Source organism: Jaculus jaculus, chromosome 4, assembly GCF_020740685.1.
Source record: "Jaculus jaculus isolate mJacJac1 chromosome 4, mJacJac1.mat.Y.cur, whole genome shotgun sequence".
Classification (NCBI taxonomy): Eukaryota; Metazoa; Chordata; class Mammalia; order Rodentia; family Dipodidae; genus Jaculus; species Jaculus jaculus.
This window is the reverse complement of record NC_059105.1, coordinates 79,498,703-79,512,571: the sequence shown is the minus strand read 5'-3', so window position 1 is coordinate 79,512,571 and position 13,869 is coordinate 79,498,703. Positions and strand designations below refer to the sequence as shown.

General features: G+C 40.3%; 1 protein-coding gene across 5 annotated transcripts in view; it reads right to left on the bottom strand.

The window, feature by feature from the left end:
* Positions 1–13,869, bottom strand: part of Rbms1 (RNA binding motif single stranded interacting protein 1) — a 219,607-nt gene that overhangs the window by 8,550 nt on the left and 197,188 nt on the right. For 2 of the 5 annotated variants that reach the window (XM_004651875.2, XM_045148004.1), the window contains exons 7-11: positions 6,400–6,515; positions 5,338–5,387; positions 5,119–5,212; positions 2,749–2,796; positions 1,832–1,882 (exon numbers count right to left, since the gene is read on the bottom strand). In XM_004651875.2, the coding sequence (XP_004651932.1) occupies positions 1,832–1,882; positions 2,749–2,796; positions 5,119–5,212; positions 5,338–5,387; positions 6,400–6,515 (359 nt within the window). The remainder of the gene's footprint in view (positions 1–1,831; positions 1,883–2,748; positions 2,797–5,118; positions 5,213–5,337; positions 5,388–6,399; positions 6,516–13,869) is intronic. The other 3 variants (XM_004651876.2, XM_004651877.2, XM_004651878.3) reach the window with 3 other exon arrangements.

Here is a 13,869-nt window from a genome sequence, read left to right as displayed (position 1 = left end):
CTGTATGGACTTTACCATTCCTCTCACTTTCGTAACCACCACAAAGCCAGGGAATGCAAGTTTTCTGTCACATTCCATAAATACTAATGAATAGTTCTGTATCACCACAATTGATATCCCATAAATGAGACACCTGGTCAGAAACATGGTGTGTAGGAACCTTAATGTAGCTGGAATCTGGGTAGGGAAAGGCAATACGTATTGCTCATATCTACTCAAAGAGTTAAAATGTTTGCAGTTCTTCTTTCTAAAAACAGCCAAAATTATATTGCATTTTTCAGGTACATCATCAACAAACACAGAATAACATACAAATGGCCCAGAAGCCTAGAACAGGGGAGGAGTTTCATGATCCATTCTCACTCATTAGCAACATCTGTAGGTTACCACACTAAGAAATCCTCAAATTAAGAAGAGACTGATTTCCAGTGTTCCAAATTAGGGTTACATGATGTATCTGGACACAGGTTGATTGGCACAAGAATGTGTGGATTAGTGTTATAATAGAGGTGTGGAGTTGGGGATATGCATGTATTACAAGGGAATAGATGTGTACATATTATGAAACATGCACACATTCACACACTTTCAGGTTGCTCTTTTCATGTGATGTCAGCTAACCATGTTTTATTTGCCTCTGAGAGACCATCTCAGCACTTCTTAGAACATGTTATCCCTGAATCACTATTCTGTAACAGTTTTAATAGTATCCACTTTAGAGGAAGTATGAGACCAATCTGTATCTCATCTTAAAGCCAAAATTTTTTTTTAAACCTAAACAACCAATCTGTTTTTATTGTGGAATGTAGACTGTCTTGCTTAAGAAGATCCTAATTTTGCACTGGTTATTAGAAAAAGGGACAAACCTGTGGCCTTGTACAAGCATGCAGACAGATCACTGTGGGCATTCTTAGTCTTATTTGTGACTTAGTTCTATACGTGTGTGCACGTGTGTAGTAGACACGTGTGTGGAGGCCAGAGTAGAACCCTGAGTGTCCACCTCTGTTGCTTTTTCTACTTTGTTTCCTCATGAAGGAGTCTCTCTGTGAACCCAGTGCTACTGCTTTCAGTTACAGGATGACCAGTGAGCCCCAGAGACTCCTGTCTCCATCCCTCTGCCCTCAGGCCTGGGGTTACAGGAACCCAGGGCCATGTTCCATTTTTATGAGTGCTATGGTTTGAACTCAAGTCTTCAGCTCATGCAGCAAGCACTTTTCCCATGGAACCATCATCACCCTAGACCTTATGCACTTGTTCTTAATTTTTAGCCCCTTATTTTAATCCAACAAACTGAAAGAAAGATACACTTAATATAGAATAAGGAGAAGTGTGACATTTGAAAAATGTAATTACTGTATGCATTGTAGGACAGATGCTCAAGTCACTGAAGAAATCATGCTGGTTACTTACCAAAGCAGGCACCACCACTAGTGCTCATAATTTCCATGGGGAGTTAGCTAGGTGACACAGATGAGAAACCTCACCTTTCAAAAATGAACTTCTTGTCCTTATTAAATAGAATTGTATTCCAAGCACTGGCAACTATTTAGCCACATCAAATGAATGGTCTCTTGACTCTGGCGTGCATAGGAAAATAATACACTGCCTTAAGTAGGGTGTATTTTAAGTTCTTACAGAAAATTTAAGTTACTGTCTACCACTGACTCATTGTAAGAAGAAAGTGAGTTGACATTCTGTAATGAGCCAGTCCACTTTCATATTCCATATAACATTTTCCAAACGTGGAACCAACTCTGGCAGAGGGTTGTAACCCACATGTGGTACACACAGCTCACTTGCAAAACAGAAATCACCAAGACGAGAAACTTACAGGGTGCTGTAGGATATATTGTGGAGGTTGCATCCAGGATGGACTTTGTACCTAGAAAAGGGAGGATTTTGAAAGAGACATTGATTTCCACTGTAATAATTACCTAGTTCTCTAGAACTCTTTTAAAATCATGTTAAAACTCTACAGAAGGAAGATATGAACAAAATACTATCAATGATTAAAAAGGTTAAGGAAGTTAGAGTTCTTGACAAACTGGTCACTCTGAATGAGATGAAATGATTATTTAGAACCAATTTTTGTTTGTCCTCTTAGTAAGTCAGCACCAAAGAGCAAAAGGTAGAGAAAACATGGCCCCACCCTTGAGAGTTTTGCTGTCAAATCCAGGGGGTACACATGTAAACAACTCAAGTAAATTAGTGCAAAGTGTTACAATCAAGGTTTGAACTAGGTGTTTTAGGAATGCAAATGAATGAGGATTAATTTCAGCATACCCTCAATGTATATGCTATTTTATAACAACCAAATGTGATCTCTGGCAATCAGGACATTAGATTTCAGAAATCTTGTGTAGTGGTCAATAATTTCTGGTTAGTGTGGAAAGTAAATATCTGAAATTCAGATTTAGGAGATTAAATTATGGTAACTAGCTCCTGACATCAACACTTAAGTTAAAAGGGCATCCACACAGTAGACCCTCTGAACTGAGACATAAGATGCAAGGGCCAGGCTTTGTGGCAGGAAAGAGCATGAGTAACCTGCCACTACAGAGAAGATAACATCAGTCTGTTTCTTAATGCCCATGGCTCTTCAGGGTCTATGCAATTTGAAAGTCAGTTTTAATTTCCAATTCTTAACACCAGAACCCACCTGCATCCTGTCCCCTAGTGTTAATTTCAGAGATTCTACAGAGAGGATATGGGGGAAGAGTCACAGGGGAAGAATGTAGTGTAATTTACCTTGATAGCAGAGCCCCGATACTTGTTTTCTCTGGTTTTCTTTGCCACCTAAGGCAGACCAAAGTTAAGTGCTTCTGCCTTGTTAACATTTATTTCAGTTATCTGGACTGTAGTCTTTCCCCATGGGGGTACTGGTGGTTGCTCACAGATGCCAATTTCCAAATCCAACTGCATAAGCACATGGTGGTTGAGTGGAGAAGGCCTACTCCAACTCCATGGTAGGGCCTGGCCATCACTGGATCAGAAACTGGGAGGCAAGCAGCTCCCTACAGACCCCGGTTAGGGCCAGATATCCTATTTTTTTAATATGCTTTTGTGGTCGTTATAGTATAATTGCTTAGAGCATTATGGGGTTAGGGAGCTAGGACATCTAATCTCATCTTGCCCCCCTAAGCAGCAAATTAGATGCTGCAGATTTCTGTTTCTCAATGCTCTCTAATTATAAAATGAGAATAATAATCTATTCTCTGTTAACTCCTTACCACTGGTTCTCTGAACACCATCAACATCTGATGTAAGAACAAGTTCCCCAGCCCCCAAACTAGCTACACACAAACAACATTTTGCAATCAAAGTTAGGGTGACCTCAGATGACTTAAGGATTATGTACTGACCCCTCCCCCAGACCCTGACCATACAGGGTCTGGCACCCATTTGACAGGCTGTGGCACTTAGTGTTAGGCATAAAGAAACAAATTCTACATAGATGTTACATATGGAATGCCCTAAAGAGGAAATCAGACCTCTGAGATGATGGGCTATTTCCAGTTAGCCATATCAAACTGATTACCAATAATGGCCTCATTTTTGTTTATTTTACAAATGACTCTGAAATGGCATTGCTTTTATAATAAAGAGAAGGAAAGAGGTGGTAGAGAGATGGTTACTAGTTGATAGATCTGTAGTAATATGAACTAGCTGAGATATCGAGAGTAACATGAATTATAAATCAATACACAGTTCTTTCGTTGGCTTAAGAATGAGTATGTATTTGCCCTTAGTCTTAGTGATTATGGTAATGGAGGATTTCTACCTTTTAATATCAGATATAGGAATCGCTTATCCGGGCAAATGTACTACATATAGTAGATCTTACTGGGTCTACAGAAGTTAAGTAAAAGATAGCAATCATAAGTTCTCAACAATTAAAGAGATAAAAACTGCCTTGCAGACTAATGTTCCAAATGAGCAACCCCGAGAGAATGAAGGAAAAAAAAAAAAAAAAGACAATTCAGGGGAAGGAGACTAAAAGAAACCAACAGTTGAAGGAGGTGGTGAATTAGTTAGTATACTGAATCACTGACTTTTCTAAGCGATAGACAGAACCATCTTTGATATTATCTTATGTTCATTGGCTCATGACTGAAAAATATACAATAAATGTATAATGATGATAATAGCTAACATTACTATTTGCCAGGTACTGTGAGGAGCTCTTAGTCATTTGGTTCTCATAACTCCCTCAATCTTATGTGATAGAAACCATTATTATTCCCATTTTAAAGATGAGGAAAGTGAGGTATGTATAGAAATCAAAAATAGATTAGATACTGTAGTCCCCTAACCCCAGAAGTATGGACTACAACATCTAATTCAATTTTTAAAAGCAGGAATACCCAAAATTTAATCACACATGACCCCAGCACTCAACAACTTCTCCTGCTTGTCAGTAACTGAACTCCATTATAAGGCTCCTATCTGGGCTCACGAAGTATACTTGTCAGAGGACCTCTGACCCAGGAAGAGAAAGGCATGAGTGCCCCTGTGTTCAGGGAAAGCAGGAACTAGCCCTGCAACACAATTAGATCAGCATTACCAGATGTGCAATGGGGTTTTGTTTCTTTTGAGAATTTAAGGTACAGCCTCCTCATCAAGTAAACAGTTGCCTGTTTTTCGTTTGGGGTTGGAGAGGGGCCTCAAATCTCCACTGTATCAATTAATGATGCCTAGTAGAGACTCAGCATTAGCAGGCGCTTCGTGTTGTATCAGTTCCTGCTGCTGAAGAAATGAAAATGGGGAGTACAGATGCACTCACTCTTTGGCCTAACGGTAATTCTCTTAGATTCAATTTCTGGGACACCAAGTGTCCAAATGCAGGGCCCACGATGGAGGAAGTATGTGGGTTTATCTCATTTCTAAAACTACACTGTAATTCCACTTACTTCCCTGGCTTTTACAATCTCCTGTATGAAAAAGCAAATTGCTCTGCCAAATAAAAGGCAGCTTATTCCAAGCTTGGTTCCAAGCTGCATAAAATCTGACTTAAATTTCACTATAAAAATGCTCAGTATATGAAGACACATACAAGTTGTGGCAGAGAGTCAAGGTGCACAAGTTGTCACGCTGCTGATGATCCCTAAGGGTACAAACCTGGTAGGCAGATACAGGAGATGCAATATAGGGTGTAAGAGAAGTTTGAGTGATCATTCGGTTTGTAGCAATACTGTATGGTGAAGGGTAAAATCTAGAACAAACACAAAAGCCTTTATTAAGTCACCCTTTCAAAGGAATAATTCATGGAACAAAATGTCTGATACGTTCCACCTTTATTCTCCCTTAAGCCATTATGCATTTGTCAGAATGACATACCCATTTTGGATAGCAGCTGTAGTTGGGTCATAAGTGAGGGTCATTCCGGCCTATAAGAAAGAGAAGAAAACATGAAGGGCCAAGGGGGAAAGCAGTATTTGAAAACTTCATTTCATGGCATCCTTGTAGTGAGGGATTATAATAGTAGCATTTGATAAAGTCGTGAGTTTCTGTTAAGCATAATTACAAACCCAATAGGAGAATGGAGCTTAGACTGTGTGGTCCCCCAAGGCCATTAGCCACAAGGAACCATTGAAACTTTAACAGAAAATTTAATCACTCTGGTGAAATAACTATATTTCAAGTGACCAGAGGGCCACATGTAGCCAGTAGTGGCCACTGGACAGTTCTGATCTTTAGAATCTGAACTAGATTTTTCTTTTACCTTCTTTTCAACATAAAAATTTGCTGAAAATACAGTGAAGCCCGTACTTTATCAGGATTTTTAATATTTTTTATGTATTTTTTAATTGTTTTGAGACAAGATCTCATGTAGCCCAAGCTGGACTCAAATTTCTGACCCTTCTGCCTCTACCTTCTAAATGGTGGTATTACAGGCATGATCCACACTGCCTGATCAAGATTTTTTTTTTTTTAATAGAAGCTTCAAAAGAATGAGGTTTCAAAAGTACATCAATGAATAGCAACAACCAAACTCTCAATCACAAATTTACTACTTATTTTAATTTTAGACCATTTACTGAATATAATAAATGTAAACCTGTTTAAAAAAATTGAATCTTAAGCTAGGACAGGATAAAATAAAAATAAAAAAGAAAGTCTTCTTCTTATACTTTCAGTAATCCTTTCTCTGAGAAACAACTAGCTGGTAACCATAGCTGTTCTTACCATCTGCCTGTCCACATGGGGACTTCTCACTAGGCACCATATGCACTAGAGTTTCCATCAGACAGCACCTGAGTTGCAATGAACCAGTAGGAAGGTTTCATTCTGGCACTGGTTTCAGAGGTGTGGCAGCCAAGTCAAGATACCTTTTGCGTAACATTTCATGGGAACATTCACGACTACACACTCACACTGAAGTTTCAAGAAAGGACTTACAAGTCTCACCTCTCCTTCTCTGTGCCATGGTCTTCCATTCGGGATGTATTTGTTGGGGTTCTGCCTCTTCTTCTGTCCTCCATCCGCAAACTTGCACAATAAAGGTTCTGTAGGAGCTGCAGACAGGGAAAACAACATGAAAACGCAATTATATGTACACACATGACAACATGCAATGGAATTTTTTCTTTAAAAGCACTATGACAACACTTGAAGGCAGAGGTTTATTTAAACCCTTAGAAAACTATCCACAGGAGAAAAACACACTGCAGAACAATATATTAGATATTATATCTAAACCAGACTGTCATGAAAAACACTTAAAGAATTATTTTGCTGAGAAGGCAAAGAAATCTTTCAATACACCATGGCACATTTTATACTTCCTTTTATTTTGGGCTCTCTTCAATTCCACCAGTAGATTGTCACCAAAATAATATTTAAAAGAGACTGATGACACACTCCCCTGTCTGAACTTAGAATGCTCCTCTAGCTTTCCAGAGAGGGCTCTGCTTCTCCTGGTGGAAGTCAGATCCTCTGTACATCACTCATACATTCTATTTATAGCATTTATCACAATTTGTAAGTATGGTCTCTGTCTGGGATTTGTCTTTTCATCACTGTGTCCTACTGCCTAAGAGATGGCCCCTTTGTAGATGCTTATTATAACTTGACTAATTCAGCGAGTGAATACAAACAGGTCTCATTTGTAGTCGAAAGAACTATCATGAGAAAGCTGCAAACGCACTGCATCCTACTTGAAGGTTTTACTGTCTCCAATACCACCTCTTCATAGTTTTACCATCTATGTACCGGCCTTATAGTGAATCAAAGAAAAACTCAAGAAATGAGCACACAAAAGTAAAAGATATACAGAGTCATTTAGCACAATAGGCTAACCACTTTGCTTTTGCTAGTCTATTCTTGGAAGTTGTGCATTTTTCTGCATGTTTCTAGTTAATGTAATAAAGGCTCTCACACCTTCCTGTCTGGCTTCCACACTTGGCCCTTTGTCTACTATAGAACCATGATTACTACTTTCACGTTTTCTTTTAAGGTTAAATAACCATGAAGAGAAAAATATTACTTGTGGAAAATTTACTCCTTTTTCTTTTGCCTCTTATTATCCTAATTCATCTCTTATTTTATATCACTATTACCCACCCACTAATGACAGGGTGGAAGCAATAGTGTCTCTTAACACTCCTCTGACCAAAAAAAAAAAAAAAAAAAAAAAGCACAATACAACACTGGATTGGGATTGTCATTCCTTCTTGGTGAACTACTTGCGCTGCTGTTTGGCACTCTTTTAGCATCTCCTTCGGGCAGACCACTCCATGGGGATGAGTTGGAATGTGCAAATCTTCTGCATGGTTATGCTGTGGTTTGGGTGTGGTGTGTCTCCCAGGGCTCATGTGCTGTAACCTTAGTACCCAGTGTGGCAATGCTGAGAGGTAGGGACTGGCAGGAGGCCCTCGGGTCACTAGGCCATGCTCTCAGATGGAATGAAGGTGGTTCTCCCTGAATCTACAGTTCTGGCCACAGTGAACCCAGCCCCTAGAAGGTGCTCTGACTCTGTCTTGCAATATCTTTTGCTGCTTTCTTCTAATCAGAGCTAAACTGATGCTGGCACCATGATGCCCTTGAAACTCCTGGACTGTAATCTAAATAAATCCTTTTGTAAAGTGTTATAGTCTCCAGCACTCTGTGAGAATGATGAAGAAAATGAACTGATACAGAAAAGGAGAGTTAAGAATACAAATGCTGGTGAGGAAATCAAGTGTCTTTTTGTTTCCCTTTCGACCACAACCCTCCCACCACAGGCCTTTTCACGAATAAGGAATCTCCATTTAAGGCAAACTGGTTATGGTAGAAGAAGGGCTGGGGCCAAATCCCAGAATGTAATGGAACCCCACTACTTGTCTAATTAAAATAATGGGATGATTTTATAAATTTCCACTTCTGCCAATAATCACAGAAGTTAAACAGATTCAACCAAGCAAGACAATTTGTAATCACTGATGGCCCTTTTAATTCTACAACTGGACCATTAAGGGATGGATGGAAACCAGGGCTGATGATGTGGTATCCAATAAGAAGCTGTACATAAAAGACAAACACTTTTGGGAGTAAGGACTAAATATATTTGAAATTCGCTAGTTTCGTCATGTGGCAATCAAAACAATTCTGCTTGAAACTCTAGTTCTGAAAATCTCTTGTCTCCCGAGTCAATATGTGAGTGAACACATGTATGTGCCTGAAAGGGCCTATGGTGGTAGGAGAATCCTCACTTACTGATTAAGAACAAACCACGAACTCACTTTCCTCAGCCTTAGAATGGTCCTTATAATATCAGATATTGTGTTTTCCAATGATATTTGTGGATTTTAAGACTTTTTGCTTTTCATATAATCCCACAGGGCAAGAGACAGTATAATAAACGATTGGTGTTGCCACATGGTGGGTCATCACAGTGAGGAGATACTTTTTAAAAAAAATTGTTTATTTATTTGAGAAAGTGAGAGAGAAAGAGGGAGGGAGGCAGAGAAAGAGAGAGAGAGAGAGAGAGAGAGAGAGAGAGAGAGAGAGAGAGAGAGAGAGAGAGAGAGAGAGAGAGGGAGAGAGGGAGGGAGGGAGGGAGGGAGGGAGGAGAGAGAAAGAATGGGCACTCCAAGGCCTGCCTCCAGCCACTGCAAACAAACTCCAGACACATGTATCACCTTGTGCATCTGGCTTATGTGGGTCCTGGGGAATTGAACCTGAGTCCTTTAGCTTTGCAAGCCAATGCCTTAAACCGCTAAGCCATCTCTCCAGCCTGGAGACACTTTTTAAAATGAATGTCAAACTCATGTGCCATAACTTTACATGAGTGGCTGGGGAACTGAGCCTAGGTTGGTGGGCTTTGGAAGCAAGCACGTTTAACACTAAGCCATTACCCCAGATCCTAGACATTTTGTACAAAAAGATATTACTTGGCTCAGTGAGTGATACGAATTTTCTATTAGCATAATTTTTGCCCAGAGGAAAAAAAAATGGCCATGTTGGAAACATTCTGGAAGTTTGTCTCAGGTTAAACTGCTGAGCAGCAGAACCTTGTTGCATGCTGAAGTCCAATACCGGCTGAATGGCAAAATATCCCAATACATGTTTATTCATTTAGACTTCATCCAGGCAAAATCAGAGGAATCCTGGGTGACAATAAAGCTATACTAAAACTGTACAGTGATGAGGTAAGCATCAAGAAAAACAGTGGCATGTTTGCAAATACATCACGTAAAATGAAACACATTGAACAGGATGTAGTTGATCTTTTCAAAACCAAATTCTATTTATTGTATTTAGTGCTGTCATTAAGACAACAAGAGGTAAGTAGTAACAACATTGTGTATACTGGCAGTCATTCTTGATCGGAGGCAAACAGTTGCTTATTTTAAAGAATTGCACTGTAGAAAGAACACGTTTTCCAGACAGATGGCAGCTCCTTGTTCAGAAATGGTAGTGTCCTAGTATTTATGTTGTCTCTGGGAGCCTAATGCACAGGCTGTAGAATGGGGAAACCTGTGCAGTGTGGGTGGGTTCTGCAGCCGGCCTCCTTGTGTTTTAGAAGTGAGATACTGAGACAGAAAGGAAATCTACGGCATTTGGTAGTGTTGCTATGAGAGATAGCTAAATTTGGCTACTATTAACTTTACAAAATTATGTAGCAGTTAATCTCTGTGTGTGAGAGCGAGGGAGTGTGGAGCATATGTGTGCAGGTCGGAGGACGACCTCGGGGCTGGTCCTTTTCTTCCACCCTCTTGATGAGGTGGGATCTCTCTGTTGTTTGCTGCTATGTAAGTTAGGCTGGCTGCCCACCTGCTTCTGGAGATCCTCCTGTTTCCGCCTCCTATTTTGACTGCGATTACAGAAGTGTACTACTGTGTCTGCCTTTATGTGGGGGTGGGGAGCGGTTTTAAGAATTCCAACTCAGATTGTCAGGCTAGCACAGCCAGCAATTTTGCTCATGGAGCCAATGCCAGAGCCCTGTAACAGTTAAGTATTTTACAGATCATTTGTCGAGAATAGAAACTCCATCACCTTAATGTACAAAGTGGTTAACTGCAATGGGTACTGATAAATAAATTTTAATAAGATATATTCTTGTGTTAAGATGATATAAATTATACAAGCAATCCTAAGCTTATTGTGTTCTAGGCTGATTTTCCTTTAATAAGAGTGTACTTCAGACATCTTGTGAGATTTCTCAGGTCACATCCTTTTTTTTTTTTTTATCACCCAAGCTGGAAAGTTATTCAACAGAACCACAGGGACCTTGCAAAGACAGCAAATGCAGTGTTATCTTGAACATTTTCTAAGGCCCTCGGCAGCACCATGGATACAAACACTGATCTCATAGGTTTTGGCACCTCTAAAGAGCCATCTAAGGTAACAACATTACTGGAGTCTCCAATGTTCTCTCAGCAGAGCTTCAGAGCGAGCAGATCTTTTACAAATGACTAGTTGTATGGCATGATGTCCTAAGAGAACAGGAGCGGTGAACCTCATGAGCAATGCCTAACTGTGCATCCCCGCTAAGTTCTTCCTTACCAGGCTTCTGAAGCTTCTCGTATACGGGGCCCAGCACACTCTTCCTGGTGCTCATTCTACAGGCATTTCTAGGATGACAGTCAGGAGGAAGCACCATGGAGGTGCATGGGATGCGTGCAAGTCCGCCTTACTCACCAAGTAAAAGGCCTCAAGTACAGACCTCTGGAGTTCTCAACAGAACAGAACCGTTCCTCAATGTGCCCTAAGTGAGGCTGGCTTCATGCTTTTAGGCTCACATGTTGGCAGCAGTAACAGCTGGAGACGCCGCTCTTTCCCAACTCCCGTTTTTCTGTTTTCTAGAGTGAGATCTAGTATTCCTTGACATGCTTGTCATCCAGTCTGGAAAACCAGTACACTCTATAATCATAATTAGCTGGCTTCCTGGTCATGTTGGGTACTTAAAAAATACTTCAAGGAACAATATGCAACAAACTACCTGGGTTTTGTTTTTAAAACATTACAACCTAAATGATCCAATAAATATTAACAATTGTTTTATGCACACATTATTTCATGCTATGCCGCCTCTGTTTCTACGCAGGCTCCACTGTGGTATGTCCCCAAGGTACAGTTAGGGCTTCTCTCTCTGGCTGCTCTTCTTCCCAGGGCCACGTTGGTGGGGTGTGGTCTGTGCTACCACCTTCTTGTCCCCGACAGTGTTCACAGCTACTAGCGGTGTGGGAGAACAACATTTGCAACTTATTAATTTTGGCTTCACTTACCCTGGGTCTTCATTTTGATTTTTAATGGAATTCTCTCACCTTTCTCAACATACCAAAACATAGGAAAGTAGTGTTAATTAGAAAGCAAAACCCAGGCTGGAGGGATGGCATAGCAGTTAAGACTTTTGCCTGCAAAGCTGAAGGACCCAGGTTCGATTCCCCAGGACCCATGTTAACCAGATGCACAAAGTGGCACATGTATCTGGAATTCGTTTGCAGTGGCTAGAGATGCCGGTGCACCCATTCTCTCTCTCTCTCTTTCTCTCTGTCAAATAAATAAATAAAAATAAAGCATCAAAAAAAAAAAAAGTAAAGAAAACCCAATACTCCCAGCACCCAACCAACTTTACTGTTCTGTATCTTCTGCTTTTCTAAGCCTATACAGACACATTTATTTTTTAAGTTAGCAATGGTAGGTCTTTTTGTTTTGCTTTTTATATTGTGGCTCTTGTTTTGTTATAGAATCATGTTCATTACATAGTGTTCTATTAGAAAATGGGTCAAATATAGTTTCTACATTGCAACTACCACTGTGTGAACAACTCTGTGTGTATTTGTTTTTGTAATCTCAGTGCCAACTGCTACACTGGTGGCTGTGTTGTGTGGTGGTTAGGGCACTAGCTCCAAAGGTTAGTCTCCCAGGGTTTGAAGCTTACTATAAACTATTCAATGAATCTGGTTTCATAATCTGTGGAATGGAGATAATAGTAGCTACTTCAAAGGATTGTTAAAATTAACGCAGCACTCTATAGAGCTCAATGAGTATTAGCTACTGTTGTTACTACTACGGCAATAGGGACAGTTAGAAGTTTTAAATCATGGCTCTTCCACTCACTTTTGAATTAAGATAAATTCTCAGGAGAGGAACTTATAGTTAAGAAATTTTAAAATCCTTAGGGATTTCTGGTTATTACATGGCTTAATTCTGAGAGATTTCATAAGCTGGCTAGGATGACTATCTTGGCTTCTAGAATGAAGACATGTTCAAGTTACAATTAGGGTGAAGTTACTGACAAATGCCTTTTAGAAGATGGGTCTCATAGTGACACACCTTCCACACAAGATACTTGAGCTTTAACCCAATTCCACCACTTACTGTTGTTCACTGCAGAACTTGATAAAACTTTGATTTTCAGGGCTGCTGTGGGCTATGATCAATGGTATATCAATTATCCCCAAATCAGCCCCATTATAAGCTTGGGGTGGCACTAAAGGCACCTGGGTCTAGATAAAACACTGCCAACTGTCTGCCTGTGGTCCTTTGTCACTTTTCAAACTAGACCCCTCCCTACTGTGGAGAATGTGTTTGAAGTTGATCTGCAAAACAACTGCCATAGCCTGTGTATGAAGTGTCTCCCAAAGAGGCTTAAGTGTTGAAGGCTTATTTCCCAATGAAACAGTGGTCAGAGGTGGGGTTCTGATTCATAATTTGATGGCATTATTAGGAGTGGGGGTGGATCAATGAAGGCATGCCCTGGAAAGATATAGCCTGTCCCAGCTCCTTTCTGTCTCTCCTCTCTGAACAGTCTTCCTCCACCATGCCTCCCTCTAATGATTCTGCCTTGTCACAGGCTTGAAAACAATGGAGCCAGCGGACTAAGGATTGAAGGCCCTGAAACTGTGAGCCAATCCCCACCCCTTCCTTTATGCTGTTTCTCTCAAGTATTTGTCACAGTGATAAAAGATCTGACTAACGTAGCAGTGCTTGCTCCAGTGGCCATCCACAATCATTCCAGCACTTCTGCTGCCCGGGCAATGATGCTTGCTATGTGTAATCCTTAAAGGATGGGGCTTAGCATGTTCTCTCAGAATGATGACGGATGAGGGAAAGGAAAGAGATTAGCATTGCAAAGGTGTCACCATTCTAAATGTACCAAGAGTATTGCACAAGTTGTCCAGACTCGTTACACCTTGCTAGCCACTAGGGACTTGTTCTAGGATACACTTGCAGATTCCCTAATCTGCAGACACTGAATCCACTTATGAAATTGGGTATCTACATCGATTTTCACACATCCTCTGGTATACTTTAAATCAGCGCTGTGTTACTAATAACACCTAAGATGATGTAAATGTTATGCAAACAGTTATACTATATTGTCTAGGGAACACCGATAAGGAAGTCTTTTATGCTCAGAACATATGGTTTTTTTCCCCCTGA